The 19,359-nt window shown below is 44.1% G+C and overlaps 1 protein-coding gene across 2 annotated transcripts in view; it reads left to right on the top strand.

The window, feature by feature from the left end:
* Positions 1 to 17,527, top strand: part of LOC146072536 (uncharacterized) — a 57,689-nt gene extending 40,162 nt beyond the window's left edge. For both annotated transcript variants that reach the window (XM_083179762.1, XM_083179761.1), the window contains exons 4-7: positions 3,979 to 4,071; positions 4,151 to 4,175; positions 8,015 to 8,052; positions 16,363 to 17,527. In XM_083179762.1, coding sequence (XP_083035888.1) covers positions 3,979 to 4,071; positions 4,151 to 4,175; positions 8,015 to 8,052; positions 16,363 to 16,616 — 410 coding nt within the window. In that variant the 3' untranslated portion in view covers positions 16,617 to 17,527. The remainder of the gene's footprint in view (positions 1 to 3,978; positions 4,072 to 4,150; positions 4,176 to 8,014; positions 8,053 to 16,362) is intronic.
* The last annotated feature ends 1,832 nt before the right edge of the window (positions 17,528 to 19,359 follow it).

Below are 19,359 nucleotides of genomic sequence, written 5' to 3'. Positions count from 1 at the left end.
GAGCCAAACTTCACACCGACTGAGCCAAAATTCACACTATGGCACACGGATTGATTCAAAATTCACTTTATGCCACACAGATTAAGGCAAAATTAACTTTTGCCACATGGATTGAGCCAAAATACACACTATACCAAATGGAGTGAGTCAAAATGTACAATATGGTTCACAAAGACATTGCGCGATAAAGGCACACAGTAAAAATTGACACCATAATGCCCATTACATGTTAAATCACACACCATAATTTCCATTATGTATTATGCCAAACACCATAATGCCATTATGCTACATAAATTCTGCTTACCTACGTGCTCATTGCCAGGGGCTCCATGCTCATTGCCAGGTGTTCCATGCTCATTGCCATGTGGGATTACATGCTTATTATCAGGGGGGAATACTTGCTTGCGGTAACGGGTGACAGATGCCGCCGGGCAGAAGTGACAGCCATTGAGAGCACTGCAGGTCCCGACTTTTTGAAATAATACCCTTTTCACACCAGAAAATGCAGGGACTTACCCGGGAATATGGTCCCTGGATCATGCAGGGCCCCTTTACACCAGCCTAGTCCCTGCATTTTCTGGTGTGAAGGGGAGAGAAACCCGCCGCCCCCCCTTTAACCGGCTATGGGGCAGATGTATTAAGCCTTAACAAGAGATAAATGCAAGGGTGATAAGGAGAGATAAACGTCCAGCCAATCAGCTCCTTACTGACTTTTTTCAAACACAGCCTGTAACATGGCAGTTGGGATGTGATTGGCTGACGTTTATCTCTCCTTATCACCCCTGCATTTATCTCTTGTTAAGGCTTAATACATCAGACCCTATATTGGCTATATCTTTGGAACCAACTGACCCATTTACATGAGACTATCATATTGAAGAACTTTTAAGTGGGCTTCAAATTATTTTGGTCCCATGAAACTGGACTATTTGGTTCAAGAGAAATCTTCCCTCAAAGAACATGAACAGCCATGAAATTACATTTCAGAAATAAAAAAATCAGTTTACCCGCAATATCTGTGGAACCAATTAACGTATATGAACCAGCCTGGAATTGTAGGCCCAGCGTTTTGGGTTCGAACGAGATCAACCTTGAGTTTCTGTGATGCCATGGGGGGGACTGGCAGCTGGAACTGGGTGGGAGTCAGAATTAGCGAGTCCCATGTAATCCTATGAAAACATTTCAGGTTTTCCCGGCGGTATCCCGGTTTACGGGGGGCTAGCGACGCGGCACTGGGCTCATTGGAAAGCCCCAGTCCTCATCTACAAAATGGGCCTCTTTGGAGAGTGGGCTTGGAATTGTAGCTCCATCAGGCCCATTGTTAATGCCCTGTGTGTGCGGGAGGGGGGGGGGGCTATGATGGTTCGGGAAATTCAACATGAATCATGTCTTTGTGTTCCCTTTGGTCATTCTACTTGTGCTCTGTAAGTTGGTGCCTGAGTGGCATGTGGGGGGGCACGTGGGATTTTGGACATTTTTGCCCGACTGCAAATTGTATGCTAGATGTACACATTTATTCACACAGCAAACACATTAATTCGCAAGGCCAGATTTCACTTAAGTGGGGCAATCTCTATGTATTTTTTTTAGTTTTAATCAAATATGGACTTCCGAATATGACATGAATTATTGAATGCTTCTATTTTACAATCCACACTCCAGTGCATACTTACCAACTTTTGAAAATGAGTTTCAGGGAGATTATAGTTGGAAATATAATCTTGCATAGCGCCCCATTGAGGGGGCGTGTCATGCTCCACCCAAAGGACGTGTCTAGTTCCATATATGGAGAGATTGTGAAAATAGATTGTGAACATGGAACCTAGAAGCATGGATGTGTACTGCTACATCTGAGAGGAGTTTTTCTTTAAATATCCAAATGTAGATTAGCCCCAAAGCCGTTAGTAAGAGCTACTATACTTGGTAAAGTGCTGGGAAATGCTGCTGATGATTCCATGTAAATGTATCTATTTCTCATTTCTTTTTTTCCCCAAAAATGTAACCGAGTAATGTGGGCTAGGTGAAATGAGGGAGATTGCTAGACTAATGAGGGAGAGAGGGAGATACTGTTATTTCAGGGAGTCTCCTGCAGAATGCAGGAGGGTAGGTAGCTAAGCTTCAGTGTAAGCTCAGGTATTTCAAAGGAAGATTGCACTGGCCCTGATTGTTTGGCTAATTAACAACACTTGTGGTTTGCTATTAAATATCTGTTCATGGCAGAGGGGCAAGGTCCCAATACCAGTAAGTGGCTGGGCAATAGGCCTGGGGGTGTGAGACTTACGCTAGGACCTCTGGATTGTTGTACCCACTTGTAAAGCCTCTGTAGTACTTGCTGTAAAACCTGCTAAGCCGTGATCTAAATTGCCAAACTGTAAGCACCTGTATGCTGTCTACCTGCTGGGATTAAAGAAGATGGTTTATTTCTAATCCATTGTATGTGATCCCATTCACAATATACATTCGCAACCTATACGTTATAATGAAAAACATAAACTGCTGAAGTAGGCCTATGGCTGCGCAAACTGGCCACTGGCACCATGTTTTTCTATGTACAGATGGAGCCAGCCTCAGCCAGCCCTCCAGTGTGACATATCCATAGTGCTGGCGGAGGCTGGTGGGGGGCGTGGTCGGCAGACGGGGACGCTCAAGAGTGCATGTCACATTCCTGAGAATGGGGCACGCGCGCCCCCCATTCTGGAGGGCGGGGAGGAGGTGGCGCAGGCTAATGGGGGACAATGAATGGTTATCAGATTGCCAGGAGCCGCTCTAATGAGAGGGGCTCCATCTGTACATGATCACAGCTAATGTCAGATATAAGTCCCAAAACAGACATGGCACACCTGCATTTTAGCCACCACCCCGCGTTACCTCCAACAATTGGTCTTTTCATTTCAATCACTCTGCAGTTACTGTATACCCTCGCTGTATGCTCTCTGCCAATAATCACTCAGTTGAGAAAAACGCTTAGCGTATAACTCTGAATTATGCCCCAGTGTTAACTTTATTCCAGGCATCTAGGGCAGGGGTTTGCTCTTGGACCCCATCAGACAAAAAAAAACTATGACAGGACACCAAAATGTAACTGCAAAATGGTCACCAGACATGTCTGGTCAGCAGACGGCATATTCATGGCAGCATTGTGAAGGCACAAAATAATGCAAGAAGTCTGATTTAACAGACAATAAGTGGCGGATTTTACCTATGGCCTGCAGGGCTGCAGCCCCCCCCCCAGGTAAAATCCACCACTGTCTCTGCCTAAAGTGAAGCCAGATGCAGTCTGTGAGACTGTACTGGCTTCACTGTGACTGGCAGTGACTTCCTGGTGGAAGTCTGACCTGCCAGTCACTCAAGGCATCCCATGGGGAGGTGTTCCCTCCCTCCGGGATGCCTCTCTCTGCGCAAATGCGCGGCAGCCCCCAAAATGGGTTCTGCGCATGCGCAGTACCGTGGACCATACTGTGCATGCGCCGGACCCGGGAACCCGATCAAGCCTCCGGGGGCTACTGCAAAGGCAGCCCCCGGAGGCTTGGGCCAGCGCATGCGCAGTATGTATGGAGTTACTGCGCATGCGCTGGCCCCGTATAGGGGACAGGGGTGCATGGCATCAGTGGGGACGGCAGCTGCATTGGCAGCGGCAGTGGAGGGGGGCTCATTGCGGTAGACTCTTTGGATCACTGAATGAGAGATCAGAGAAGTCATCAACCTGGCAGTCAGCAACAGTCGCGACCTCATGGTGAGATGGCCCACAGTATGATAACCACTGATCTAGAGCATTTCATAGGATACGAAATCAGATGATTGAAAAAATTAAAAGAACACAACGGCCCAATGTTCAATTATAAATTATTTACCAAGGTCTTATCATGTTTGTTAGTTTCAGAGATTACATTTTTCAGAGATTACATTTTTTTATTTGTATAATTTAAATATCCAATGATAAACTAATGAATGTTTCATAAATAATACATCTTACAGAATCATCTACTTATACAGCTGCTGGAACTGTAGGAGGAGTTGTTGCTTTGGTTGGCATTTTAGTCCTGATTATTTTATGCATCAAGATTAGAGGTGAGATTATACATTTGTAAAATAATGTGAATGTTATTTGGATAAATCACTAGTCTAATGTGTTCTTTTTTCTACTTAGGTAAACAGGTGAAAGCAAATCAGAGGTGAGGTATTTAAATGTATATAAAACTTATTTATAGTGGTCTTTACATGAAATCTTTGCTCTAATCACTTGGAAAGTAGGCAATGTATTGAATAACAGACTAGAGAATAAGGGTGAAATGTAATAGGGTGAGAGAATCAGAAAGTGAGAAATTTGGTAAGAACTCTCCAGTTTTTTTTAAAGCGGCAATCATTTACACTGCAAAACCAGTTTGATTTTGCAGTGCAAAGGATTGCTGCTTTAAAAAAACAAAAACGGGAGATTTTTTACCAAATCTCTCACTTTCTGAGTCTCTCAACCTATTACATTTCACCTCTAAGGTTTATTTTATATTGTATGTAAAGAAGAAATGTCTCCACCATGCTAATAATGGATCATATCTAAAGTATAAGTATAAATATGAACATCAAACTGAAGTGCCACGGTATGAAATGCCAGAATAAATATGTAAAACAAACTCTTTGAAAAAGCTACTGGATTGGGAGCAAAATATGTCCGAGTTTATACATGGTGACTTATAAATTGTCTCTACTTGTGACAAAGGACGGGTGCTTGATCTATCCAGTTTATACAGTGAATCACATTATAGAGGCTTGTCTCTGCAGGCCTATGCCACAGACTATGATATTGTGCAGTGTGATACTGCTTTCACATTGCAGAAATGGGTAATGACACGGTATTCTTAAATGGGACTTTAAAACTGGTCTGAGCCTTGAGACCTTTCACATTGCAGGTGAAAACCATTTTAAAAATCATGTAATACCATTCAAACATTCAACCCGTTTAACCCCCAAGGGACACGTTTCAAGCCATTGAAATAGAGCCGTTCACACTGCCTAAAAAACGGCTTTAAAACGTGTAGGACTCTGCTTTTTAACCGTGTTGAAATACCGGTTAACTTTAACCGGTAAATCAACTTTGGCACTTTCACATTGCAGCCTTAAACGTTTTAAAATGGAAAAAAAAGGCAATATACCGTTTTAAAAGTGCGATGTGAAAGGGGTATTACTGATATTGATCACACACTTCCATGACTTCCACTCCTAGTGACTCACCTCCACTTGCATATACAAGTTCCCAAACCTCTCTGTTGTTTTCAAATATATGCCAATTTACAGTTACTGTACCAATGATATTTCATATTTTGCAGTTACTTTTTTTGCATATTTCCTGTATGTTACTGCAGAAACTTTGTGGCATGTAAAATAATAATAATAATAATAATAATAATAATAATAATAATAATAATAATAATAATAATGTCCTGAGAGTATTTGTGGTGCAATATGCTGTGCTCCTTTCAAAGCCAGATCATAACATGATTCATTAAGTGTTTGCCAAATTTAAGATGGCACTTCAAATTAACAATACAACTACAAAATCAGTCACATAAAGTAGAACGCCAGTGGCGAAAAATCTCATAATCTGAGTGATTTCCTCACATATAAGTCTATCTACCACTTCTACTGCAATGCTTTGGACACTAACAAACATACTTCAAATCTCTCATCTCTTCTCATGACACCAACCCTAAGTGACTTTTCAACACATTTTAGTCTCTTCTGTACCCACCCCCACCTCCCCTACCAGCTACCATCAGTGCATAAGAACTTGCCTCCTACTTTAATGACAAAATTGATAACTTCTGAGATAAAATGGTATGCTCTTCTCCAGCCTCTAGCCTACTTACTTCCCCACCTGAACCCTCTGGCACTTTCTCTTCATTTGAGCCCACAACTGAAAAGAAAGTATCAACACACTCCACTACCTCTCCTCTTGATCCTATACCTGCACAAGTCATTAAAACTCTGTCTCCTGTGCTTATCCCAACCTTAACTAAAATCTGCAATCTCTCTCTTGCTACTGGTAGGTTTCCTTCTCAGTTCAAACATGCAGTGATTACTCCCATTCCGAAAAAAGACAATTCTGACCCTAACACTCTCTATAACTACCACCGTCCTATCTCTCAGCTCCCATGCCTCTCCAAGCTACACGAGAGACTCGTCTACTCTCACCTCACACACTTTCTTAACTCTCAGACCCTATTAGACCCACTTCAGTCAGGCTTTTGTTCCCAATACTCCACTGAGACAGCACTGACAGTGGTGAATGATCTGGTCACTGCTAAGTCTAAAGGCCATTACTCACTACTCATTCTTCTAGAGGTTTCTGCTGCTTTTGACACCGTTGATCACACTCTTCGCATACAAACAATACACTCCCTTGGTCTTAATGAGACAGCCCTTTCCTGGTTCTCATCTTAACTATCTAATTGCTCTTTCAGTGCTCTCTTCTCTAACTCTACCTCCTCTTCACTACCTCTGTCAGTCAGAGTTTTGCAAGGCTCAGTTTTAGGTAGCTTTTCTCAAGCTACAGTATACCTCATCTCTTGGCAAGCTAATCAGCTCTTTCAGGTTTCAGTACGACTTGTATGTGGACAATACTCAAATATATCTATCAACCTCAGAGTTGTCACCAGTGGATTTGGGCCGAGTCTCTGAATGCCCCTCGGCCATTTCGTCTTGGATGTCTTCTCGCCATCTCAAACTCAATATTTCCAAAATAGAATTAATTATATTCGCACCAGCCAAGAACAGTTACCATTCTGATAACTGTTGACAACTCGAAAATCTACCCTACCCCACAAGCTCATTGCCTAGGGGTCATCCTCGACTCTGAACTGTCCTTTGTTCCCCACATACAGTCTGTCTCCATATCATGTTACATGCATATAAAAAAACATCCAAATACGACCTGATATTAAACAAGACAGAACTAAATCTCTTATCCATGCACTCATTATATCCCGCATTGACTATTGCAACAGCCTGCTAACAGGTATTGCCAAGAATAGACTCTTGCCACTGCAATCCATTTTAAATGCTGCTGCTAGGCTGATCTTCCTAGCAAGATGCTCATCGTCTGCTGATCCACTCTGCCAGTCCCTTCATTGGTTGCCTGTATTTTACCATATTCAATATCAAATACTTCTACTCACATATAAAGCTATTACCCATACTACACCAGCATATTTCTCTTTGCTTATCTCAAAATATCTCCCAACTCGACCAATCCACTCTGCACAAGATCTGTGTCTCTCTTCTGCATGGATCACTAGCTCCGACTCACTAATACAGGACTTTCATCAGCCTGCTTCCACCCTATGTAATGCCCTTCCACGCACAATACGACTCTCCACTAGCCTCCAACCTTTCAAGCATTCCCTGAAAACTCACCTCTACAGACAAGCCTATCATATTTAAGTTACACACTCATAACCCTCTGAGGCACTTATGTATCTTATATCTTCCCTTCTGGACTAGCAACTTGGTGGGAATGTTATGCTCTTACTGGTGCCTGTCCTTGTATTTCCCTCCTGTGTCTCTATAGAGCAGGGGTGGGGAACCTTTTTTTTGTGCCAAGGGCCATTTGTATGGGGAAAAAATCCTTCGGGGGCCATATGTAAAAATTTCTGTTACAAATTGTCCTGCTGCAGCCATCCCACGCTCTGGAGGCTGCCGCTGAATAGGACTGACAGTCTCCTGCTGCTGCTGATTAAGAGGAATCTCGTGAGAACTACTGACCTCTCAAGAGAATTCCCCTGTACTTGACTACCAGCAAAGCCGCCATGTGGGTGGGCGGCCACTTAGACCGGCTACGGTGGCCGCATACGGCCCCCGGGCCTGAGGTTCCCCACCCCTCTTACCTCCAAGTCTGTCTGTTGTTACCCAGTTTGTTCAATCACTGTTAACAATTGTAAAGCGCAACGGAATCTGCTGCGCTATATAAGAAACTGTAAATAAATAAATAAAATATATTTTTTGATAATTTCTTTTGCAGTCCTCCAGATGCTGTAGTCCTTCCAGATGATTATGAATGTAAGTTCTCATGGTTAAAACTTTAATTGTACAGTATGTACATTAGTCTCCTGGACCTATTAGCTTTCTCATACCTGCTTATTTAACATAGGGGATGATGGCAGATGGACTCTGTGCACAAATCAAAGGAGCATGATTAGAAAATGGTTGTGGCCTTACATAACACCCCTTTTCATTACACAAGGGGGGTGCACAATTGATCTAGGAGTTTCAAATTTATCATAACCAAGACCATTCTTGGTCTTTTTTAGGGGACCATTCTGTGTGTCCAGGGGTGCCAAGAAAGGAGTAAACCAACACGAGTCCAGGTCTGACAGAGGGGCGCAGTGGGGTCCCTGGTCCTCCCCCCAATACATGGAATCAGGAGCTGCAGCAGCTCTTCTCAACCGAGCATATGCTGCTGTGTACTGGGGGGCAGTGTGACCCAGCACTTGAAGTACTATTTTTTTGTATTTTATTTTAAGGGTGCATGGCCCACCTCCTGTGATTAGGCCATGTCCCCATATAAATACCTGATCCTGGCCAGGTTCTCTACTGCCCTATGTGTCCTCCCTGCAATGGCAATATCACCCCTGCTGGTTCAGCCTGGTGCTGGTTATTGGAAAATAGTGGTATCCCCATGCTGGTTTTCACCTCCATTTCCACTCATTTGCATGTGGTAAAGCCTGTTGATTATTAATAGATATGCCCTGTTTCAGATGACTGATCTTTAAAGTAACAAAGAATTTCCTAGGCATTGTATTTCACAAGCATTAGCAGTGGTACTTGTGTAGAATCACGGCTCCCACGATGGCCATCGCATAGCAAAAAAATCGAATGCGATCGCATGGCATGCGATCCGATGCGATCGCATGCGATTTTTAACAGAAATGCATCCAAAAGCATTGAAATTAGTATCAAACATGTTCAATGGCCCCCAAATGTCATTTTCAGGCTGTACCACCCCCACTATCAACGCGAACCCGAAGCGTGGCGAGCGCAGCGAGCCCACGAGGGGCGGCGGTATGCGTCCTACGACCTTTTCATACCCCCACTATCCACGTCGGTGTGGAGTTGAGAATAGAAAGTGAGAACCGAGCCCGAAGCGTGGCGAGCGCAGCGAGCCCCGCACGGGGACACGGATACCTTCACAGGTATACGCGTCCCCTCGCGGGCTTCACAGGTGTCCGCGTGCGCTCGCCATGCTTCGGGCTCGGTGGCTCGCTGCGCTCGCCACACTTTCTATTCTCAACTCCACGCCAACGTGGATAGTGGGGGTATGAAAAGGTCGTAGGACGCGTACCACCGCCCCTCGCGGGCTCGCTGTGCTCGCCACGCTTCGGGTTCATGTTGATAGTGGGGGTGGTACAGCCTGAAAAATGACATTTGGGGGCCATTGAACATGTTTGATACTAATTTCAATGCATTTGGATGCATTTCTGTTAAAAAAACGCATGCGATCGCATCTCATCGCATGTGATGCGATCGCATGCGATGCGATCGCTTGCGATTTAAAAAAAAAATGCTGAAAAACTGCAAAAATCGCATCCCATCGCATGCCATCTCATGCCACTACATGGCATGCGATGGGAGCCGTGATACTACACAAGTACCTTAGCAGTTTACAAAGCAAGTGACCTCCTCCACCTGGGTGCTAATTGATGAGGTTAGCGGTAAGCTAGGGTCTAGCTAACCGATTGGGCTATATTATCCGTAGTAACACCACAGGCAGGATTCGACTCCATTATAGAAAAATATCAGTCCATTAGGATATTGTACTGCAGGAGATCTCCATCAAAATATAAGCAAGATGAGCCTTCAGATGATACTTCAGAGAAAAAGTCACTTGATGATTTTCCTAAAGAAGAGCTTGACTCTGCTTTCAGTTCTCTTTGCTGGGAAGGAAGATGAGCAGTACCTACAAGTTCTGCAGATGCACATTCTGATGGCTGGTCAAGAATTTCAGACTGCTTTGACTGGGCACGAAATTTTGGAGACTTTGTCTGGGCATAGGTCTTGGATGAATCCAGCTGAACAGATACCTTGGACAACCTTGGCTGAGCAGAAGTTTCCAATGGATCTAGATGGATGGACACCCCTTGGACTTGTTGCAGGAATTTCTGGCATCTTAGGCAAAAAAGGCACCTGGGGAGCCTCAGGCAAAGCAGGCACCTCATGTATGACAGGCACAATGTCAGCTACGAAAGCCAGAGCAGTAGTGTCCTTGGGCCCGGAGGCCAGGGCAGAAACATCTTTAGACCTGAGGGTCAGAAGTGTTCTCAGGTCAGAAGTGTTCTCAGGTATGGAGGGCAGGGATGAAGTGTTCTCAAGCTTGGAAGCTAGGGCCGACATATCGGACCCTCCTTCTGGATCCTGGTACATAAAACCCTCTTCAGGGACTGGTCACTCTGAATCACCTCCTGAGGCAGAACATTCAGAACCCCTCCTGGGGCTGGATACACTGAACCCCCTCCTGGGGCTGGACACTAAGACACCCCTCATGGGGCTGGACACTTGGAAACCTGTCTAGGGGCTGGAAACACTGAACCCACTCCTGGGGCTGAACCCCTTTTGGAGCAGAAGACTGGAGAGCCCTTCTGGAAAAGGAGGCACAAAGCACCCCTCCTGGGGCTGAAGCACTAAACTCTCCTCCTGGGGTCGACAACTCAGACTTCCTTGGGCTACAGATACAGCCTTTCCAAGGACTGTGGAATCAAATTTTCCCCAAACAGGACATATGGAGTTACTAGGTTTACTTGTAGTGCGCAAGCCTAATGACTTCTTTGACATAGTGAACATGGAGGCCTCTCCCAGATTTGGTATGAATGCAAGAAGAGGGATACCGCACCAGGACTAATTATCTTTTCATGTATTTTAGGAAAGAAAAAGGACCCCTCTTTTATGTGTACTTGATAAAGGTTGATGGTTTTATTGAGGGGGTGCAGCCTGTATTACTAATAACACACAGTAATTATGAATACCAATACAGAATAATGCCTGTCTGCCTATTATAAGACATATTGAGACAAAAAGTTTAAGCATAATAACATTAACAAATCAGAGGTTAACGAGACTGGTTAAAATACCAAACCTCTGATATACAGTATACTATTCAATTTACTGGAATATCTGTATACTGAACTGACTCTGGGCACAGAGCCTACAGTTTATTCAGAACTCTAAATAAAGCTACATTGTATAACCCTTACTAATTGAAGGGATACAATGAATATATAAGAACAGACGTGAACTTTGTGATACAACAAAATCTATTCCCCTATATAAAATCATAGGACGGATCAATCAGGCATAAAAATGGACCAATACAGGTCTTATTAATTAGAGCGCTGGGACTCACTAATTAATTCTTGTATTTAAAGTACCAATAATTAATGTACATTAGATTGGGTCCCTGAAGACCAACAGTGATCCCACAGGTAACATCGGTCCCGATGTACTGATGGTGGTCACGTAGGTCAAAACAGGGGCAAAAATCAATAAAATTAACATTTAAATCATTGAATGAACTAGAACAAAAATAACACACCAAGGTAACTACACATAGCCATATTTTATTAAAATCACACTTTACCTTTCTTGCACAATTCTTTATTTTTAACATATTTCACTGAAGTCAAATATATTTTATTAAAATGTATTAAAAGTTATATTTTAAAATATTTTCTACTTAGTGCGCCAGAAACCGACATCCTTTTGTTCTCTCTCCCAGATTTGGATGGACGGCAGCAGATTTACATTCTATGGGGATGATTCTTGTTCGAGGTCCCCAATTGTAGACTTGAGACCCTCTTTGAACAGAAGCAGTAGTGGACCCATTATGGTCTTACAAAGGGAACAGTCTTCAAGGAAGTGGTCAGGATTCCTACTATAATAGCATAGACCAAACAATCTGCACTGTTGATGTTCTTCGGAAAGCTTAGCTCATGGTCTGCTTTGGGGCCTGTCCTACCTCTGTATATGGGAAATCTTCTCAGATATGTATGAAGCTGTATCAGAAGATGCTATAGATTCAGGACTACCGATGGTGGGTACGCTGAAGTACCTCTAAGCATATCAGCGATCATTGGAGATATTTTGGACGGGAGCTCTTGCAAATGTTCGAGCAAATGATGGAATAGTTTTAACTGATCAAGTTGCAGCACTGAAAAAATCTGGAAGGAACCACAACCCCTGCAGGGGCTAGACTTGCTCCCCAAAAGCTTCTTCCTTACTGGATCCTCTTTCCTCTCGGCTGGAGTAGATGATGGATAACCATAAACAGAGAGAGAGAGGTAGGCCAGAATTATCTAATGGTGCAGCAGGAGCTTCAACTGGGATGAAGACATTTCGAGGCAAGGATTGCTGCAACCTGCATGAGCTGACAGACAATTCTTGTAGGAGCCTCATGACTGGGGATTGGTTGTTCAGTAAAGTCTCTGCCTTAGTATCACGCACTTGCATATCGACATTGTGGCCACTAAGTCCATGGGCCTTGAGCAAACTATCACATCAATAGGGTTGAGGACCCAGTCGTGACCAAAGTGCAGGATATGTAGAGCTGTGGGGAACATGATCTAGGAACTCTGGAATAATACTCTGGTAAGGCTGGAAAATCTCAGAGATTCTGGATCAAGACTGCTGGTAACTCTGGGAAGTTCTGGGTTTGGGAATATTGGGACAACTAAAATATGCGTCCTTGGCAATAACCAGAATTCAGGAAGGCATACTTAGCAATAACAGAACCTAGAAAAGCCCACTTGGCAATAACTGAGATCCGGGGATCTTAGATAACTGAGGAGCATCTACTTAGCAGTGTAACTGAGGAATGCACAAGTAATTCACAAGTAATTCACAAGTAATTCACAAGTCTTTAAAACTGGCAGCTCCTAGATTCAAGACATAGTATAAAGCTGGGTGGCGACTGGAACCAGATAGCAACTAATCAATGGATGGTGGCTGGAACCGGGTAGCGGCTGGTTTGCAAGTTAACTGCTGGATAACTCAGAGTGGCTTGTTAGCCGATAGTGAGTGGATAGCTCAGAGTGGCTTGGTTATCCAATTAGCAACTGGATTACAGGTAACAGTTGAATAAGAAAACAAGAGAAGTAGGAACAGCGCTGTACTGAATATATAAAAGTATTTAATTAAGAATTGCAATTATACATATTATCACAGTCAATATTAGACAAACAAGACTTACACACATATAACACAAAGAACTCCCCCCTATATAACTGGTGCTGGTTAAACTTTGTTAGTTCAGTATGCAATTGCAGGTTTCTTGCTCATATACAGAGCCAGTTAGTAGGTTAGTACTGAGTTCAGTCCCCACAGAAATGTGCACATTTATCGTGGTATTACCACAATAGTGTCAGGCGCCCTATGCTTAGAGTGATAATTTCTGTCTTTCCTTAGTTAGCTTTTTCTCAAAAAAACATACATATATTAGCATATAAAAAACTGTTTATTAAAACAAGACTTTCTTAAAACCAGATTTCTCTTGACACTGGAGTATGCTTTGTTTTTACAGATGAAAACCATTTATCGTGGTATACCTATTTTGTAATCCGGGGGTCAAATAGATGGCTTGTAGGCAATGGTGAGTTTCTCCGACCTTTGGCACTCGGTCATATCCGAGAATCAATCATCAGCCCGATGTTATTGGCAGCCTCAGTGTCCCCTCTCAACGCGTTTCTCCGCCTTTGTTACTGAACTAACAAAGTTTAACCAGCACCAGTTATATAGGGGGGAGTTCTTTGTGTTATATGTGTGTAAGTCTTGTTTGAGTTTCTTGTTAGCTGATAGTGGCTTGATAGCTCGTTGCGGCTTGGTAGCCAGAGATGATAGGATGATAGGACACACTCACCCACACAGGAAGTTCGCTACAGAGGTAGCCTGGCATCAGGCTCATGACTGAGAACTGGAAACAGCTAGGAATCCAAACCACAGCAGATGACTGGATCAGCTTGGAAGCCAGACAGTGCCGGATGACCAGATAGTGGCTGCGGTAGAATAGCAGTTAGGAGTCTGGATAACGGGAAGCAGGACCCAGGAAATGGAGCAGGTAGTGAAGGAGTTTCAGAGCAGGGTGTCAGGAATCAGAGCACAACAGGGATGATCAGCGACATTGCTCAAGGCAACTTCCTGTTCCTTGAGCAGGATATTTAACCCCCTTGCTTTGTATGGATTGGCTGACTGGCCAGGTGGTATCTGCAAAACCAGGAACAACTCAGTATGAAATTAACTGGGCCTAATAGGAAAGCTAGCAGCTTCAGCAAACAGTCAACCAAATGGTTAATAGCTGATCAGCGGTCTCACTGGTGTCCAATCAGTAATGCAGCAGCAGTACACAGTCTCTCACTGAAGGTTGGAAGCATTACTTCAATCTGTATGGAGCAAGGCTGGGGAAACTCAGAAATGTTGCAGATTCCAAACAGATATCTGAGCCAGGAATACAAGAATAACCAGGTTATTGACAAATGTGACCAGGGGCAGATCCAGGAGAAAATGACAGGGGGGGCACCATGATAGGAGAGGCGCCCATTGCATCGTATACCATAAGCCTTAATATGGTATGCGGTGTGATGCGACGCGATGGCACCCGATCTTATACAATTTAAAATCGTATACCATAGTATATGGCATACAATGGCATTCAATGAGATGGGCTACGATTTTAAATTGTATAAGCACCGTAATGGGTGCTTTCAATCTTAAGTGGCCCCCCTATACGATTTTTAATTGTATAAGCACTCTAATGGGTGCTTACAATGTTAAATGCACCCCCACGCCACCCCCACTATCAACGCCAACCCGAAGCGTGGCGAGCGCAGCGAGCCCGCGAGGGACGGCGGTACGCGTCCTCCGACCTTTTCATACCCCCACTATCCACATCAGCGTGGAGTTGATATTAGATAGTGTGGCGAGCGCAGCGAGCCATCAAGCCAAAAGCGTGGCGAGCGGACGCAGAATACATGTAAAGTAATACACGTCCCCACGCGGGGCACGCTGCGCTCGCCACGCTTCGGGCTCGGTGGCTCGCCTCACTATATAAAATCAATTCAACGCTGATGTGGATAGTGGGGGTATGAAAAGGTCGGAGGACGCGTAACGTCGCCCCTCGCAGGCTCGCTGGGCTCGCCACGCTTCGGGTTGGCGTTGATAGTGGGGGTGGCGTGGGGGTGCATTTAACATTGTAAGCACCCAAATTGTAAGTGCCAAAATTCACATAATGCCACATGGATTGTGCCAAAATTCACATAATGTCACATGGATTGAACCAAAATTCATATAATGTTACATGGATTGTGCCAAAATTCACATAATGCTACACAAATAGAGCCAAAATGCACATAATGCCACAGAGATTAAATCAAAATTCACAATATTCTTCATAAACAGGGACATTGTGTGCCAAAGGCGCGCATTAAAAATTTACACCATAATGCCCATTACATGTTCACATTATGAAGCATATTGTGAATTTTGATTTAATCTGTGGCATTATGTGAATTTTGGCTCTATTTGTGTGGCATTATGTGAACACAGCATAATGTCCATTATGTATTATGCCAAACACCATAATGTCTATTAAAAATTATGCTACATAAGTGCTGCTTACCTACATGCTCATTGCCAGGGGTTCCATGCTCATTGCCAGGAGTTCCATACTCATTGCCAAGGGTTCCATGCTCATTGCAAGATGGTTCCATACTCGTTGCCATGTGGGATTACATGCTCATTGCCAAGAGGGAATACATGCTTGTGGTAACTGGGGGACAGCCACCGCCAAGCAGAATTGACAGCCTTTGACAGACAGGCAGATAAAAAATGCAAAATGCACTGTTTCTGGGCTTCCCTCTTAATTGATAATTGCAGTCACCTGTGTTGAACTAGTTCAGTGATGATAACGGTGTTCCAGCAAAGGTGAAGGTAATCCTAAATTAAGGAAGAAGTCCAAAAGCAGAGCATGTTGTACCTAATGGAATGGGTCATGTTGGAGGGTATGGTGTTTGCTCTAGCTGCCATGCTAAACTTAGATCCCTCATTGTTGAAGGGGTAAAAGCAGACAAGCCTAAAAATAAAGTTGGTGTTGCTTAGCTAATATTGCTGCTCTCCATATATATATATATATATATATATATATATATATATATATATATATATATATATATATATATATATATATTAAGGGCATTCTAAATATTACATCATCATTTTAATTTTTGCAAACCCATCAAAACACAGATTTAACTAAATCCATAATCTTTATTTATTTTATTATTTTTTTAAGTATGTTATTTACAGTACCTATACTCTGTGTTCCTTTAGGTTCGCCCTATGCAGTGAGTGGAAGAGAGGAGGAGAATCCAAGAACTATATACTCACTTGCACAATCACCAAAGCTAGCACCAGAATATTCAGAACTGGAGCTCAAATCTTTGGCTGCATCTGGTGCTGAATATTCAGAAATCAGCCTGAAACCACAGACTCTAGCCAGCACAGAGTATTCTGAAATTGAGCTCAAGCCAGGAGGTAGTGATATTGGTGCCACTTACTGTATGGTGAATACGATCTATAGATAATAAGTAGCAAACTCTTCAGCTGTGTACACATGGTTATATTTGGCGACTGCCGATATCCGTTCAAAATCAACATCTGCTGTCAGGGTGGGAGCGCTGGCGCCAGGGGGGTGCGAGTGTGTGAAAGTGAGGGCCATGCTGCATTGCGCATTTATAGCCATAGTAGAAAAAACAGTCTGTTTCTTCATTAGATTCCGAAGCCGTGGGCCCGTGCATCGGGATCAAATCAGGTGCTGCATAGCATGGTGCGATTTGCACTATGGGGGTTATTCAAGTTGGTTTGCAAAAGCAAACTCCTTCTTCAAATTTCAGCGTAAAAATAAAGCAGCCAGTATTTACTCTGCACAGAAATGAAATAACTAACCCAAATGTAACTCTCTCTCCACATGTTACATCTGCCCCACCTGCAGTGTACATGGTTTTGTCCATTAAAGGAGTTTGCTTTTGAAAACCAACCTGAATCACCCCCTATGTGCTATTTTTACTATATAGTCAAAATCGACAGTGCAAATCACAACGTGTGTACACAGCATTATTGCAAGGATTAAAGTGGGTTTAGCTTTACCATCCAATATAACAATACTCTTTAAATCATCTAATAAAATGTCTTTAAAACATTTAATGTAATAAAAAATAATTTCTATCCTTTTCCCAAAGCAATCTTTCTTTTGGCACTATTAGAGTGCTATCAAATCTGTCTCCACCTCCACCGGAAAAAAACATAAGCAACACCACTAATACCCCCTTTCTATTGATTTGAGAATCCTGGGTTTTTGCACATGAACATGCAGCAACTCGGAATTTACTGTGGGTCAGTGTAAAAGGGTCCACCTTGCTAGGATATTGGGTTAGCAATGAAGTACAGGTTGAGTATCCCTTATCCGAAATGTTCGGGAGCACAAGCATTTTGGATAAGGGATTTTTTGCGGATTTTGGAATATTTTTTTTTCATACTCCCCTAGTCCCTTGGCGGTGTCCTGATGGTCCCGCAATGTCCATGGTGCCCCAGTGTCCACGGCGGCATTAAGACTCCTCTTTAGCGGCAGCTCCGGTCCCAGGGGTGCATTGCACGAGTGAGTCACCGGTGCGCCCGTGCAACGCATCCTTGGGACCGGGGATGCCGCTGCAGAGGATTCCGATGGCCGCCGTGGATGAGTTAAGTATGAAAAAAGAGGCAGGGCTGTAGGGAGGAACTAAACAAAAAACCCTGAAATATTCTGAAAAACGACGGTTTTCGGAATATTTCGGTTTTTGGACTATACGGATAAGGCATAGCTGCCTACGGGTGTGATATGGGACTCCGACAGTCGGGATCCCGACAGTCATTATCCAGACGTCGGGATCCCGACTGCCTGGAGTCAGACAGCATGGCGAGCACAAAAAAGCCCCTTGCGGGCTCGCTGCGCTCGCCTCCTGCATTCAGAAGACTCCCTGAAATAACAGCAATCTCCCTCTCTCCCTCATTAGTCTAGCAATCTCCCTCATTTCACCTAGCCCACAGTACACTGTTAAATTTTTGGGGAAAATAAGGAAAGATAGACAGATACATTTCCATTGAATCATCAGCACCATTTCCCAGAACTTTAGATAGTATAGTAGCTCTTACTAACTGCTTTTGGGGCTCATCTACATCTGGATATAAGTCATATTACAAGCTTCCTGTCAGATGTAGCAGTACACACCCACGCTTCTAGGTGCCACATTCACAATCTCTTTTCACAATCTCTCCATATATGAAACTAAACACGCCCTTTGGGTGGAGCATTGGGAGTCCCCCTGTCAGCTGCTGAGCAGTGGTGAATAAATACTGTGTGCATGTGCACAGCATCTATTCCTGAGGCCAAGGGGGGCTCGGGGCATGGCTAGAGGCTCGCAAAGAATCTGGGCCATGCCCCCATAGGGGCGTGGCCTCATAAGTAGATGCAAGTATAGGCCATGCCCCCTTTCCGGATAGCCACACACCCCTAGTTTTCGGGCGCGCACCAGTGTCCCTCTTCAAGGACCATCAAAGTTTGGAGGTATGTGGAAGTGCTGTAGTGCCAACTCTGTGGATATTCACACTAGTATCCGGACTCATGATAGATTGATTCTAGGTCATAAAGTCTATAAGAAAAAGCTGCGCATGCGCCGGAACCCGATGAAGCCTCCGGGGGCTGCTGCTGCCACAGAGGCTTGGGCCAGTGCATGCACAGTATCTATGAAATTACTGTGCATGTGCTGGCTCTGCGTAGGGGACCGGGGTGCGCATGTGCGGCTTCCGGGGATGGCGGCAGCGGGCAGGGACAACAGCGGAGGCGGCTGGGGACAACAGCGTCAGCGGAGGGGGGGCGCATTGTGGCAGTCCCCCCCTCCATAATGGTAAGAGCTGCAACTGAAATTACCATAACCATTGACACTGCAGACTCTCAGAGAAGCTGTTCCTCCTTCCTGTCAATCGATCCCCTCAAGGGGTCTGGTCCTGCTCTTGCTGCCCACCAGCTTGCTTTCAAGGAAAATATTTGCCTCATAGCATGTCTGATGGGAGGGTCAATGAAATGAATTGGGACGGCAGAAGATGGCCATGGTCCAGAGGTGAAATTAGACCTCATGGGGCCCTATGACTGCATGCGCTGCTGTAACTGTCAACTGCCCCTCAGTCCCCAAACAGCACAAGCATAATTCCCTGTTCTATCAGAGATGAAAGAGCCCCTGCTGCAAGTTCATCCATACAGTACATCCCTAACTGTCAACCACTGTGCAAATAAAT

The sequence above is a fragment of the Crinia signifera genome, chromosome 4, assembly GCF_055691185.1.
Source record: "Crinia signifera chromosome 4, ASM5569118v1, whole genome shotgun sequence".
Lineage (NCBI taxonomy): Eukaryota > Metazoa > Chordata > Amphibia > Anura > Myobatrachidae > Crinia > Crinia signifera.
The sequence above is the reverse complement of the archived record's forward strand: the minus strand, read 5'-3'. Positions and strand labels throughout refer to the sequence as shown.